Below are 15,587 nucleotides of genomic sequence, written 5' to 3'. Positions count from 1 at the left end.
TCAAGATATATTAAATCTACTTACACATATATTACTTAAATATCTGTCACTAAATCAAATTATTAGCATTAAAATTTAGATGATTTGGATTTGTTCATATTCATTTTCATATATTTGTTTATATTTTGAAGCTAGACCTTTAATGACAGATTGAAATATTTAGTCTACTTTATTCTGATTCGCTTATCGAATCGGACTACACTTATCTTAAGATAAATATATATATATATATAGTATATACATACGGTGAAAGGCATTTTCTAGTTGCTCTGAAGGCCACAAAAACTAAAATTATTGGAATGTCATTGATATGGATTCGTATTCGTTGGGTTGTCGAACTTAAAACAAATATACAAAATAATCTAGGCAAATAATTAAATTACACATAAAATGTTAATTACAAAATAATATTACTTAGGGACTGAGATCTTTAAGATCTGTTTAAGAAATAAATAAAACTAAACACACACTTACAAACCAGGACTTCAGAAAAGAGATCTACAAAGAATTAGAGATGTTTAATATTGAAAAGCTACGTGTGACAAGTTTACAACTTACCCTCGAACACATCTCTCTTTGTTCATTTACTTCAAAGGTTTATGGTTTATTTCACTCTCTAAACGCATCCCGCGCTTAGAGAGCGGTTACTTAGACTGATGTCTGAGGTATGCCCTCCACTAGCTCTGTACGTCTGGGCTGGTCAACTGACCGACCAGTTGCTGGCGGTTGTGTCGTCAAAGTGGCCGTTGTGGTCGTGGTTGTCCTGGCCATGGGCACCGGTGTATTGCTTCGACTACTTCCAGATATACTAGCTGCTGGGGCAGGTGTTGTCCGCTTAACGGGCTCAGCTTGAAGTTGGGGCACGGGCGTACTGGCAATGGGATGCAACAAACGCTTCTCTTCAATTGGTCCTGGATTTGGTGACTTGCCATTAGTCTGGGATCGCGGAGTGGCTGCTCGTTCCGATTTAACCAGACTGCCATTGGTCTCTTTTAGCGATATGCCCGACTTAAGCGACGCTTGACTGCCAGATTTTTGAGTCATGGCTAGGGAACTGGGCGAACGTAATGATGTTGTATCCGTGTGGGCCTTACTGGCCAATGTCTTGGATGACGGTGAATCTCTATACTCGTAGATGTTATCTCTAGAGCGCAAGGCATGATGATTTGTCACCATATGGGTATTGTCTACGCCACGCGGATCTATTTCCGGCTCTATTCCATCTCCGTTTATGAAGACATCCTCGTCGTAGAAACGATCCGATTGACTGGAAAGATTTGGATTAAAAACTAACTCGTTTCTTTCTTACCAAAAACCTTACCGTTTGGCATTTCGCCACATAATGCAACAGATCACAACCAGCACAATGAGGAAGAAACAAGTGACCGACATGCTCCAGAAGGCTATTTGCAGTGGTTCCTTGGGCTCCCACCAATATTCCGTAGTGGGCGGATATGTGGGCACCAGCACTCCAATGACTGTGGGCAAATATTGGGTCCAAAAGGCGCACTCAGTTTGCCGATAATTAAGCAGAATCGAAGAGTTATATGTGGTATTAATGTTTAGATATCGTATCTCTCCTGGATAGGCTCGTTGAAAGTGCATGCCCAGAACTTGTTGAGGTGTGGGATTTCTATAGGGATAGAAAATTTAAATTATATTATGATTAATATCAGTGACGGATTAAGACAACCCGGGGCTTGTCCTTTTTTCAAAACTTTATTTTCCCCAAGAATTTTGCATAAACGTCTTAAATATTATCGCATCCAAAAATTGGGGTTTTATCGTTCAAATGAACCTGTCGAAAAATGGAAAAGCTAAGATGACCATTTTTAAGGTTCATCTAAATATTATCACAAAATTACATAAAAAAATATTTCATTACTCAGAAGCTGAGAAAAACGAGAAAAAAACATCCGAAGTAGCTCTAGAGATTTGAATGCAGATTAAAAGACATTATACTAATTTGAAAAAAAACACATTAAATTTTGAAATACTCAAAAAATTGACTTAATTAGAGCTTTACAAGATTACATTTCATTAAAAATTTAGTTTAAAAGCATTACATTGAAATATCCTTTTCAAAAATGGTTTAAAACTTTTCAGTTTTTAAGAATTTTCCGAATTAAATTTATTTAATTTATATATTTTGCTGAGAACTGTATTTTGGCAATCGATCAAAGATCAAAAATCTGTTTTTTAAGTGTTGAAGACTTGGGGATATACGGCTAATTCGGCACTGATTAATATGATGTATTAGTCAGATTCTAGATAATTGGATTGTTTGAAAAGTTTTCCCGGCCAAAATAGCGTATTAAGTAATTTTCCGTTGTGCTCACGGAGCTCCTCACGATTGGAGCAGCAGTTTTCCATCTCTAGACATTATCAGAACAGCTGAACGATCGGTCTATATATAGTCTTATGGCTTTCCTCATGTTATTGTGTGGTGGAAATAACTTGGCATGGACACATTACTAAATGAAGATTGTTGGTTGACTATACTTCAATATCTGCAGCTTGAAGATCAATTGACATTGGGAGAGGTTTCCCATCATCTACAGCAATGTGTCTCAAGACATTGGAAATGTCTTACAGTTGCTAAAATCAATGGTCAAGTGCTTAAAAAGTTCATCCTAAACTCATGTAAGTGTAAAAACTTTTCTTTTTTTTTTTGCCGTCCAATCATAATATTTCATTTTTTAGTTCTTATGTTTGAATTTGCATCAACCGTCTGCGGAATGCTTCAGAAGCTAACAATCGATGGCGACATTATGGACTTGCTTAATTCCTGGAGGATTTTCAATTTCCCCAAACTCCACACACTTGAGTGCAATTGGGAGCCAGATAGACTAAATGTTTTACATACAATTACGGAGAATGCTCTAATGGATCAATGGCTACTATCAATTCGATGGCAACAGGCAGACGAGATCTCGATGCTTCTGACGGAACTTTTCCCGCATCTGCGAAAGCTGACACTGCATGCCAATGTCCGGGGATGCCATTTGTGGCGTCTGTCTCAGTTGGAAGAGTTACATATTTGTAAATCACCCACAAGTGAGATTCATAAGTTTTTTGACCGCATCCTTATCATACCCAAACTGCATAAGCTACATTTACACGAAACTCAATCTTTGATTGAATTTATCAATCAGAATCCACTAAAAGTAAAATCGATACGCTTTATCCATAATAGACCCCTGCTAAGCCTGGCCAATATGGACAACCTTAGGGTTTTGGCCATTCATGGTTGTAAACTAGACAATGGGTTTTGGCGTGAATTTGCTTCTGAGATGCCATCACTGGAGCAACTACATTTAACTGAAATGGATGAAAGTCAGACTCGTGATACGGAGAAAGTCTGGTACGTGGTGGCACAATGTGGAAATCTCAAAGTTCTCAATTTGTCGGGAAGTTGTATTAATGCAAATGAATTTGTTCTTTCCGGCACAAAATGGTTATCGATTGCCTTAAAAGATCGCCAAGTGCCACTCATGCTACATATCGATCCCAAGATAACTTTACCAAAGGTGAGCCTATGAAAAACTTTATCTGAATTCTAAACATACTTTAATCTTTTACAGAGTCTGACTGCATTTAAAGAGATTCTAACAACATTGAGACATCCCAAATTGGTTATTAAATTTGAACCAATTGAATTAAAACGCACAAAAATATTTTGCACAAAATATTTAGAAATTGAGCTTATGTCAAATTAGGATTATCTAAAAGTAAACCACATAATCTTACTCAGATATACATATGTTTGTTTGTGAGCAATGTAAGAAATAAACTATCAAGATCTTATCATTGGTTCAGTGCCGGACTAAGACAGCGCGGCGCCTCTTTCAATCTAAAATCCAAAATATAAGTTTTCCGTGTTTCAGCAGAAAGTAGAAGAAACTCATTAAATTAAATGAACATCGGTCGAAAGATTAGATCAATCTATCTATATTTCAGAGTGTTCTTTGGATAATTTCTAACAAGAGTTACCAAAAAACATTTTCTACCCAATGTACACAAAAATTAGCTACCCAGGAAAATGTTCTACCTTGAAAATTAAGATGTGAATTTTTTTAAGACTGATTCGCTAAATTTAAAGTTTTTGACAATTTACGCATTTTGATCAGAACAATGAATTAATAGTAATTAAAAATTCTTTTCTGTGAATGTGCGGCGCCCTTAGCATTTGCAAATCCGGCACTGCATTCGTTACTTTTACTCACCCATATCTGGCGAAATTCGAATAGGTCTGCATGAAGAAATGACTCATATTACGATCATTGTCTGTCCACATGTTCCGTTGTAGATGTTCTTTTTTCGGGAAGAATTCCGTATCCATGAAGGGGGGCACCAGTTAGGAAATAATGCTCCGTGTCATGAGGATATTTACGCCATTGCGGTAAATTTAAGGCTTCCACTGTGGTGTTCAATACATACATGTATACGGGAACCTTTTGTTCGAGCATTAATTTAACCATCTGATCCACAGGGGCACGATAGTATAAATCACTAAGCATATTGATGTACTCATCCCTCATAATGGTGTTATTATTGGGATCTGGCCAAAATGTGTACATATATTTGATTGCCTCGTACACACCATTCGGATTGAGCGTGTAATTGTAGCGAAAGACATGCTCTCGCACCTTCTGTTCAAAGAATCGTCCATCTATCTCGTAGTAGGGCGCCAGCGATTCATTTTGTGCTATGAAAAAGGCAGCCTCCTGCGTGGTCACACCAGTCATATATTGTATGTTCCGATTGAATCGACCAGCTCGTATTAAGGTCTCTGGCGTTTGGGTGAGGAATCGCCAATCTTTTTGCCGCCAACCCTCATACCAGTCATCACCAGGCAATGTAAAGTTGTGATCCAAAACTGGAGCCCATGGAAAGCTACCGACTTGTGGTGAGAATTCAGCATTACCCAATTCATAGAAACTGCGACCGGTGCGTAGGCAGTTAACCAATTTCCATGACGACTCTATGGAACAACCCAAAAGTTGTCCGAGAACGCGACTTGTGTTCTGGGCTCGATACTTGTCCTGGATAAGAGCCCAATCGGCCAATGCCGAGCCAGATTGGGCTATGACACGTTTCACGATATTTCGCGTTTGCGGTGCAACCATCAAAAGACCAGCCGATGCTCCACCAGCTCCAGGACCAAACAGTGTTATGGACTCTCGATCACCATTGAAGAACTCTATGTTATCGTAGACCCATTTTAAAGCCAATGCCTGATCCAATATGCCGTAATTGCCCGGCGAATTCTCATCGCCAGTTGAAAGGAAGCCCAAGGCTCCCAGGCGGTAATTAAGGGTAACCACCACAACATCATAGAATGAGGCTAACATGTGACCCTGGAAGAGATTTGAGGCTCCGCGAATGAATTCACCTCCATGGATATATACCATAACCGGATACTTTTGAGCCACTCCTGCGCCAGTCTAAAAAGATAATCAAAATAATATTGTAACTATAAGAATAAAAGTTATATCTTATATGTAAGTAACTTGTAAAGTTTTCAATCTTCTTGCTGTGACATAAGAAAGTGATGGAAAACTGAACTAAAACTTTGAATTAATGTAATCATTGACTTTACACTCAATTAACACCTACACCACACACCAAATGCGGAAAAAACCCATGTTTCCCTATCAAGTACGTCGTAGGTTCAATGTATGTGATTAATTGATCGATTTCTATTTTTATAGGAAAGTGAAGACACTGACATTAGCGACGGTCACAGACGAAATCAGCGATGGCGATATGCCATAAGATCTCTAGTACCCAAGTTAACAAAATTTATTGTGTTACTATTAATGTGGTCATTCTTTACAATAGTTTTGATTACAAAGGAACCTCATGAGATAGCGCGGTTCTGTGTGGCAGTTGAGCCAAAGAAATTGTACAGTAGCGAAATAACAGAGGAAGTGCCACGAGATGAAATTGAGTTGACTCTCAAAGGTAGAATCGATGAGGAGTTGATGGGAAATCCCGATTTTGGTACCGAAAGCACAAGCTCCGTTATTGTGTGGTTGCAAATAGTCGATGGAGATTCTGGACAAACTCTATGGGAGAGTGAGAATTGGACGGTCTATCTCGTGGAATCGGAAACCAAAAGTATGACGCAAGCAAGACATTTGTTTGAAGTTTCTGAAATGGAGTCTTCAAACAATGTTCTTCAGCTTGCAATGAAGACGACCAGTACAAACGCTGAATCGCTCTTTATTGAGTTGGATACATCTCCGGTGGATACGTCTAGTGGTGTCATTTATGCATTTCTATTGCTGATTTTCCTCTACGTTTTAATCATTTGGGATATTACAGATAGAACTTTTGCTGCACTCATTACATCCAGCGCTTCAATTGCGGTGCTAGCCCTAATGGACTCCAGGCCATCACTTGATACCATAGTTTCCTGGATTGAAATAGACACTTTGATGCTCCTTTTCGGTATGATGATCATGGTTGGAATTTTATCAGAGTCTGGAGTATTTGACTATCTAGCCGTAGTTGCCTATCGCCAATCTAGAGGAAATCCCTGGCCGCTGTTATTTTTCTTGTGCACTTTTACTGGCATTCTTTCGGCCTTTCTGGATAATGTCACAATGGTTCTGCTCGTGGTTCCTGTCGCAATACGACTTTGCGAAGTAATGCGTCTGCGGACTTTAACAGTATTGATAAGCATTGTCCTATTCTCGAATCTGGGTGGCACCCTAACACCAGTGGGTGATCCCCCAAACGTGATTATAGCCACGGATCCCTTTGTCACAAAATATGGCATTAACTTTATCTATTTTACTGTGCACATGATTCCAGGTGTCTTTATAAGCATGGTAGCGACATTTGCTTTACTCTATTTCATGTTGCGTCACAAGGTTGACTCGATCGCAGGGGAACAAACAAGAAGATCCATTAGGACATTAAATAAGGAGAGGGCAAAACTTCATGCTGTTACGGAAATTGAGGATAAATTGCGGGAAGATATTTCGAAACGCATTGAAGAGCTAGAGAATGAACAGCGCAACAAACAGGATTCAGGATTTTTAAAGCCAGTGCCTAGTTACATCGACACCCTTGCCGAGTTGGAGGTGAAGCATAAGATAAGGAATCTGCCTCTATTAATCAAATCTTGTATTGCCATGGGTTTTGTCTTTGTACTCTTCTTTTTTAATTCACTTCCTTTTTTGAAAGGCGCCGAGTTGCCCTGGAGCGCAGTACTAGCCGCAATTTTGCTTCTCGTTTTATCGGATCTGAATGATTTCCAAATTGTACTAGCTAAAGTGGAATGGTCGACATTACTCTTTTTTGCCGCTCTATTCATCCTAATGGAGGCTATTACACATCTTGGCCTTATCCAGTGGATAGGAGATAGAACAGTATCTGTAATACTCAAAGTCAGTAGTGAGTATCAACTGACAGTCGCCATTTCGTTACTTTTATGGATAAGTGCTGTAACCTCAGCATTTGTTGATAATATTCCGATAACCACAATGTTGTTGAGATTGACCATCCAATTGGCCAAAAATAAGACCCTTAATTTACCGTTACCTCCCCTTATCTGGGCACTTGCCTTTGGAGCTTGTTTTGGAGGCAACGGCACATTGATTGGTGCATCAGCAAATGTCGTTACAGTGGGCCTAGCCAGTCAACATGGCTACAAAATTACTTTCATGGATTTCTTCAAAATTGGTTTTCCCGTCATGTTGTTGTCTATATTCGTAGTCTGGATGTATCTCCTCACTGCACACTCCCTGTTTTCTTGGCATTAAAATGAGCAAGAACTTCGTAATCGAGGCTTTAACCAAAATCTCTCTCAAAACTAACCTCTCAAAATCAAGGACTATTTTAGAGATTTCAAGCACAACTTCTTATCGTATGGTTATTGATTTAAATTTATAGAGTGAAAGTTAAAAAAACCAATTTATTTAGGGTGCTCTAAATCACTTGAAAGAAGCATTGACTTTACACTCAACATTCGCACTAAATAGGGTAAACAACAATGTTTCTTTTCAAAGAGGTAGATGGATACTTTTTAACTTAATGGTCAATTGTACAATTCAATTATTTCTAGAAAAATGAAGACGATGACATTGACGATGGTTTCACCGATAAACAGCGAAGACGACGTGCCATACTACGGCTAATAGGTCTCTGCGCCAAACTCTTTCTACTAATGTTCGTTTGGATATTTGCCACAATAGTATTGGTTACAAAGAAGCCACGTGAGGTGGAAAGGTTCTGCGTGTCGGTGGAACCGCATAAACTGTACACTAGTAACATAATAGAAGAACCGCCTCGGGAACACGTCGAAGTGAAGTTAGTGGGTAAAATCGATTTGGATTTAATGGAAAATCCCGAATTTGATACGGAGAACGCAAGTTTCGTTCTTATGTGGTTCCAGCATGTGGATATAGATTCCGGACAAACTCTATGGGAGAGTGAGAATTGGACGGTCTATCTCATGGAAACGGAGACCAAGAAGATGACATTCCGCTATCATTTGTTTAGTGTTTCGCCAAAAGAATCGTCGACCAATGTACTTCAGCTGGCGATGAACACGACAAGGAATGATACGGAATCGTTATTCGTGGAGTTGAATGTATCTCCGGCGGATACGTCTGCCGGTGTTATATATGCATTTCTATTGTTGATCTTCCTCTATGTTCTTATAATTTGGGACATTATGGACCGAACGTTCGCTGCGTTGTTAACATCTACTGCGGCTATTGGAGTCCTCGCCCTAATGGGCGCACGGCCGTCACTTGAAACTATATTGACTTGGATTGATATAAGTACTCTGATGCTCCTTGTTGGTATGATGATTATGGTTGGAATTTTATCAGAGTCTGGAGTATTCGACTATCTAGCCGTAGTTGCCTATCGCCAATCTAGAGGACATCCCTGGCCGCTAATATTTTTCTTGTGCTGTTTTACTGGCATTATCGCGTCCGTTTTGGATAATGTCACAATGGTTATGCTGATGGTTCCGGTGACTATTCGTTTGTGTGAGGTCATGCGTCTGCGGACTATTGACGTGTTGATATGCATTGCCATTTTCTCGAATATCGGCGGTACCCTAACACCAGTGGGCGATCCCCCAAACGTGATTATAGCCACTGATGCCTATGTCGTTGATAATGGCGTTAACTTTTTCATTTTTACTGCGCACATGTTTCCAGGTGTGTTTTTCTCCATGTTGACGACTTTTGGCGTACTTTACTGCATGCTGCGTAAGAAAAAAATCTATAAATGTCCTCAACAAAGAGATGGCCAAGGTGGTCGCCACAACGGATGTCGAGGATCAATTGAGGGAGGATATTTCAAAACGCATTGCCGAGATTAAGGCAGCACAGCGCAAGAAAAATACAGATTCGGCATTTTGGAAGCCAGCACCAAATTTTATCGACACCCTTGCTGAGCTAGAGGTGAAGCATAAGATAAGGAATATGCCTCTATTAATCAAATCCTGTATTGCCTTGGGTTTCGCCGTTTTGCTGTTCCTCCTTCATTCATTTCCTTTTATGGCAGGCGCCACGTTACCTTGAAGTGCAATATTAGCCGCTTTGCTGCTTCTCATTCTATCAAATCCGAGTGATTTAGATGTTGTACTATCTAAAGTGGAGTGGTCGACATTACTCTTTTTTGCCGCTCTGTTCGTATTAATGGAAGCACTGGCTGAATTGGGTTTCATCGAGTGGATAGGAGATCGAACCGTAGCTGTAATAGTCGAAGTTAGCAGAGAGCACCAGTTGACAGTTGCCATTTCGTTACTTTTGTGGGTCTGTGCTATAACCTCAGCATTTGTTGATAACATTCCGATTACCACAATGATGTTGAAATTGACCGTCCAATTGGCCAAAAATAGGACCCTTGAATTGTCATTACAACCCCTCCTTTGGGCACTAACCTATGGAGCTTGCTTTGGTGGCAATGGCACTTTGATCGGTGCATCGGCAAATGTCGTCACAGCTGGTTTAGCCAGTCAGCATGGCTACAAAATTACTTTCATGAACTTCTTCATAATTGGTTTTCCCGTCATGATTATCTCTATTGTGGTTTGCCACATCTATCTACTCGTTGCGCATGCACTCTTCTCATGGCATTGAAATTGAGAATAGACCCTACGGTCTTATTGAAAACATGAATCTATTAATCCATCCATTAAATGGACTAGAAAGGTTATTAGCGACAAATTACAATCAATCTATGAAAGACTTTGTGCTTTGTCTCCAATAACTTTCCCAATCAATTTGGTGGATGGCGTTTTATATTCTATTCTTGATACTCAAATCTTGCATTCAGTAAAAGGAATTCTTATCAATTATCAAGTGACATTGACAAAGAAGGACTAAGGTTGGACTGTATTAATATTAACGAAGTTGCATTCTTATAACACTAATATTAAATTAAAGGTCGTTTAAGTAAAACAATTATTTTGGTTTCTATGTGTACATTTCGGAATAATATTTAAATGGAATGTGGTCAAGAGGGAAAAGCTAGTTATCCAGGGATTTTGTACATTCTGAATGAGTTCATAAATAAATTTATAACAAATATTTGATACATCTTTTTACCCTAAACGTGTATCTTGGTCTAGATGTAGTGCGATCACCTAACGAATCTTAGCACAAGCAAAAAGGCTTGTTAGCCAATAATAAAGTATACGCCACGTATGTCCATTTAATTTTTAGTAAAAGCAAATGGATATAAGTATTTTGTTTCTATTTCAAGTCAAACGTTGCATACATTCCGTCACGAGGCACGCATCTTTCAATCAGCTCAATAAAGGAGAACAAGTTCTAAGTTCTATTATCAGCAGACTATGCTAAAGAACTCCAAATTCGCAATGGCCAAACCATATCGTCAAAGCTAGAACTGGTTGGGAAGTGCAACTATATAAAGGGAAAAAAGATTGGCAATTCACGACTAGAATTCACTACCATTAGCCAGCCAATTATTTAGGTGTCATATAACTGGCCCACTGTGTAAAAATTCTTTGAATGACATATAGACGGATTATGTAAAAATTGGCAATTAAATTTAATTTTACTGAGCAAACTACTTAAGTTAGAACCTACTAATTTCGATTAGAATTGACAGCTATGCATAAGGTTTTCATTTGCCTTGGAACTTTTAAAGTAGACAACTTCAAAGTGTTTTGTTTGTGAATTTACGTACCTTTGGCGAATAAACATTCAAGTAAAGGCAATCCTCATCCATGTCCATTACACCTTTGGTGGCTCCTGTATAGCGCACTGGCTGCGGACAAGCTGGTCCAAAGTCGACGGCTTGCAGCAGTTGCCAACCTCGATGCGGTCGTGGTGGCTTGAAACGTCCTTCAAATGTGGGCGGCAGGGCATAGGGTATACCCAAGAAGACCGAACACTCACCCATCACACGATCGACAGTGGAATGATAGGGACGATAGAATGATTTCGGATCGGGATTATCATACATATAGACCTTAAAGCCCTGCACCTGGCCATAGTTGGTTGTGACAAAAACATCGCGTTCGAGTGTCAACGAGTCGCGACGCTGTTTGCCCTGTAAGTCTTCACGCCAGCCAGCCAATACACCAGGGAACTGAGTTCTCGCATTGGGGTCATTCTGTATGGGATTGAATTAGAGATTAAAGAGGCGATTATTACGACTGTGGGTGGGAAACATATGTAATTGATTATGCGTATGTGTGTGTGTGTGTGTGTGTGTGTGTGTGTGGGGAGAGAGGTTAATTAAGATTATTGCTTTGATATTTGCAGAGCGGAATTATTTATGTACATATATATAGATATCTGCCAAAGATCATGCTCAATGAGCTGGCATTGTTTCGTCTTCGTTTTCGTTTCTCTATTAGGTCAATTTTTTGTGTCACAGAACTTAATTGATTAAACATTTGACGGAGTTTGTTGTCATGCATGTGTACAATTTTTTTTTTTTTATATTTGATATATGCATTACTCACCGGATCGAAACGGAAACGATCCTCATTGGGCATACCCTGAGGATATTGTCCTGGTGGATTTCTACCCGGGAAATTGGCACCAAAACCATTTGGTTGATAGTGACCATAACGACGATCATTGAATGTATAAGTTCTAAAACAGAAATACAAATTATTACTTAAAGCTTATACTTATTATTTAAAACTGATATCAACTCACCTGTAATCAGGATCACCAGGATTGGGCCAATGATAGTCATTAACGCCGACACGTGAATAGAAACGAGGATCTCTGGTCTGGCCGTCTGTCAAAGTGGCCAAGAAAGCCAGGATCAGTATCAAGCAAATGCCATTTGGACATTTCAACTTGTCCCGGTATTTCAGTTTGTGTAACATAATTGTCTGAAAAATGGATATAAACAAACAAAAGATATTTTACATGGCATTTGCTTGATGGCAAAAAAAAAAATATACACAAAACGGCGAGTAAGAGTGATAAAACTGGTTTTACATTACGCTACATATTTGTATGTCTTTTTAGCCTTCGTTAGAAACTGAGAGAGACCGACAAACTCGTTTTTGCCTTCTATTCCGACTCGACGCTAAAAATAAAGTTACAGCATAAGCAACAACAAAATGCGAGTATGTAATTTCAACTTCAAATCGACTTCATCTTGGGAGTCGCATTTGAGTTGAAGTCAAGTCGAGTCGAGTCAGTCAGCGACATGTGATGGCGGGAAAGAAGACGAAGAAACAAAAAAACAACCGCGTCAATGGGTTAATTGTTGAAATGAAGGCGAAAGGTCATTGGTTTAAATTGGTTTAACTTCGCATTTGCCGGAGATTGGGTCGATCATGGGCATGACACAAAAGACCCAAGGAAAACGCAGTTAAACGAACAATAAAATCAACGGTTCAGACTTTCCATAATCAGCATTAAAAGAAAATACATATAGAAAGTGTTTAAAGTCGGTTAATTGTTTTGGACCACAAAGAAAGGTTCCAAAAACTCATTGAAATTAATAGCCAAAATAAATATCGGTTATGGACAAAACGGCTTAATGATTTCGAATGTGATCTCTAGCTGCCATCCTCAAACGCTTCAAACTTCTTAAAAAAGGAAACATTCTATTTAGTGCCGGATATAGTCCATTGAAAATTGGGAATCATAAAAACATTTTAAGTTCGAAATATTCAATAATTTACGATAGGTGGCGCCAGTTCACTTAAGTAGAGAAGAAAGGGATATACATACATATTGTTATTGAAAATTGGATTTAAGAATCATTTTAAAATCTTAATTATTATCTATCTAAATCTAATTATTTTAATTTTTTTTAAATGCACAGTATTGGTCACAAATTTACAACTTTTTCTTTAGACTTCAGATTCTTTTTTCTCGGCTCTCAATTAACTCAATAAAAAACTTGAAAACTATCTCTTTTTTATCCGATTTTAGTCAATAATATAGCATTATAGGGGAAACTCAATTCACTTTCTTTTGTAGTTCAAGGAAAAAAGTGCTTTGGTATAATTTAGTGTCGTTAAAGTGACTCTCCCAAACGACTCAAAAATTGCATATAAAATTTACATTTTCAATTGGCCCCGAATCGGCTGTTGGAGATTATATAAAAACTTTTTGTATACAGTTTATTTATGTTTTACTAAATGTACAACGTCTTCCAATAACGACAACGTTTCCGGTTTATATTTTGAATACAATAACCAACAAATTGCTTCAAAAATTTCATCACTGAGTTACTTGGAAGCCGAGAAAAACAAAACTGAAGTCTAAAACAAAAACGTCTTAAATTTGTGAACACCGCTGTATGTCTTTTATATGTATATATGTATTTCACTAATTTACAACGAATGTGAATCTTCAAATTGAAAATCGGTTCAAGTCGAAGAACTCGATGGATATATTCGTATATTTCTTCATTTTGTTTATTTGATGTCGCTAGTTTTACCTAAATTCTGAAGACGTAAGGGGGCGTGTCCCGAATTCCAATTAACTCTATATAGTTACATACTACACGAGTGTACATAAAAAAATTTGTGTCCCAATCTCTTATAGTCTCCGAGATTTACGTGTTCATACAGACGGACGGACAAACGGACATGGCTAAATCGACTCGCCTGTGGCATACATTTTGGCGACTTTAATATATCATTTCACCACATGGTTGCATGGTATAAAAATGTTGTTTGAATGTTGTGATTAAATACAGAACTCATCTTTAAATACACGTAAAAGTATAGAGACTTTTCATAAACACTCTTAAACTCTTTTTTCACTAAACAAAGAACATTGAGGCAAGTTCAATTATTTTATCAGCTGTAAGCTCATTGATAAACGAAATTTAATCGATCAATATTTGTTAGTATAGAAAATGCTAGTCTACCTTGTTCAATGGCAAAGACTTAGAATTTTTTAGGTGAATTACTTTAATTTCAAACCCTTTAGATCCGCCACTGATTTAATTGTTGCTAGGTAAATTTCAATTTAAAATAGAAGCCCAATAATTTTCATTATTATTTGTATTGTGTGTGTGTGTGTGTGTGTGAGAAGCAAGTTGGCCAGAGTAACACGAGATGTCAACGTCATATAAAGTAGCACAAGGACTCTCACTCACAAGTTTATTAACCTGATGCATCGTTGCAATTTACTTGAATTTAACCCCCTTCGACGGGTTTCATCGTGAATCGAATTGGTAAACTCGGTTTCAACGGAAATGCAAACGCCTGCACAATATTCTTAGGATGTTCGTCACCCTCACTTTGATACTTGCGGGAATTTCGATATCAAATTACACACACAAAACACACACACACACACACGGTTAAGTGTGAATCACCTCGGACAGTTTGTTGTTTAGGTAGTTTTCATAGTATATTTATGTATTTATAAAATTTGTTCGTTTTCTTCTTTTTTTGTTGTTTTCGCAATCACAAAGCAAAGCAAACAATAAAACGCAACGATAAGACTGAAAGTGAAGTGCAGGTGTATGTATGTATGTTGGCAGGTGGGTAGAAGGGGTTCCACGATTTAGGGCTTAGTGTGTGGTTTGCTTTTCGCTGAAAATCTCACTTGGTTTGTTTTATAGTTATGCTCCAATTGATGACGTTGTCGTGGAAACTTGTTGCTGGTTCACGTTGTTGCTATCTAATCTAGCAGTAACAACTAAAATGTTGGCTAATAACCAACTGAATTTCATTCACTTTTCTTGTAACAATTTTAAATTTTACCTGACTTCTGTTTAGCCAACGCCCCTAAAGAAAAGATTCAAAAGTAAACTCAAAAATAATGAAAAAAAAAACGTAACACCACCAGAAATGACCGTTTTGAGTCAGAAACCAGGTAACAAAACACACAGAAAGAGAGAGAGAAAGAGGTAAATTCACTTATACATTTATAATTTTGGCTTTGTTAACACAGACACACACAGAAAGGCACAGGTAACTGTGTTACCAACACACACACACCTGATGGAATTTGTATTTGTATTTGAGAGCGCGCGCAACTTTATTTTGAAACCATGGAACAATGCGGTTCCAACGCGCTTACACGTCCGTCGCTCACGAACGTTGAAAATAAACTGAAACTGACTGAATTGGCTAACAACTCGTTCACCGCTTG

At 38.3% G+C, this 15,587-nt stretch overlaps 3 protein-coding genes across 5 annotated transcripts; 2 read left to right on the top strand and 1 right to left on the bottom strand.

The window, feature by feature from the left end:
* Positions 1 to 89: 89 nt before the first annotated feature.
* On the bottom strand, positions 90 to 15,240 carry Gli (carboxyl ester lipase-like protein Gli). Its single transcript, XM_068284133.1, is given in 9 exon segments — positions 90 to 498; positions 559 to 1,267; positions 1,322 to 1,633; positions 4,227 to 4,348; positions 4,350 to 5,447; positions 11,185 to 11,613; positions 11,969 to 12,101; positions 12,168 to 12,349; positions 15,197 to 15,240. Coding segments are annotated over 7 exon segments (2,889 nt in total). The 5' UTR covers positions 12,344 to 12,349; positions 15,197 to 15,240; the 3' UTR covers positions 90 to 498; positions 559 to 648.
* LOC137572380 (P protein-like) lies at positions 5,612 to 7,775 on the top strand. 2 transcript variants are annotated; one of them, XM_068284135.1, is made up of 3 exons: positions 5,612 to 5,661; positions 5,715 to 7,407; positions 7,468 to 7,775. In XM_068284135.1, the coding sequence occupies exons 1-3, from the start codon at positions 5,632 to 5,634 to the stop codon at positions 7,773 to 7,775; spliced, it is 2,031 nt and encodes a 676-aa protein (XP_068140236.1). In that variant the 5' UTR covers positions 5,612 to 5,631. The 2 variants fall into 2 exon arrangements, with proteins under 2 accessions (XP_068140236.1, XP_068140235.1); XM_068284134.1 differs by having other exon boundaries at positions 5,715 to 7,775.
* Positions 7,912 to 9,350, top strand: LOC137572381 (P protein-like). Of its 2 annotated transcripts, none has more exons than XM_068284137.1 (2): positions 7,912 to 8,023; positions 8,088 to 9,350. In XM_068284137.1, exon 2 carries the CDS (start codon positions 8,180 to 8,182, stop codon positions 9,347 to 9,349), a length of 1,170 nt encoding a protein of 389 aa, XP_068140238.1. In that variant the 5' UTR covers positions 7,912 to 8,023; positions 8,088 to 8,179; the 3' UTR covers position 9,350. The 2 variants fall into 2 exon arrangements, with proteins under 2 accessions (XP_068140238.1, XP_068140237.1); XM_068284136.1 differs by having other exon boundaries at positions 7,936 to 8,023; positions 8,078 to 9,350.
* Positions 15,241 to 15,587: the final 347 nt, after the last annotated feature.

Source organism: Drosophila tropicalis, unplaced genomic scaffold, assembly GCF_018151085.1.
Source record: "Drosophila tropicalis isolate 14030-0801.00 unplaced genomic scaffold, ASM1815108v1 contig_302, whole genome shotgun sequence".
Lineage (NCBI taxonomy): Eukaryota > Metazoa > Arthropoda > Insecta > Diptera > Drosophilidae > Drosophila > Drosophila tropicalis.
The sequence above is the reverse complement of the archived record's forward strand: the minus strand, read 5'-3'. Positions and strand labels throughout refer to the sequence as shown.

Excerpts from the sequence above, each read along its gene's own strand:
- LOC137572380 (XM_068284134.1), top strand. The coding sequence starts at position 5,632 with ATGCGGAAAAAACCCATGTTTCCCTATCAA. Across the intron at positions 5,662-5,714 it reads AACCCATGTTTCCCTATCAA|GAAAGTGAAGACACTGACAT; the intron begins GTACGTCGTAGG and ends CTATTTTTATAG.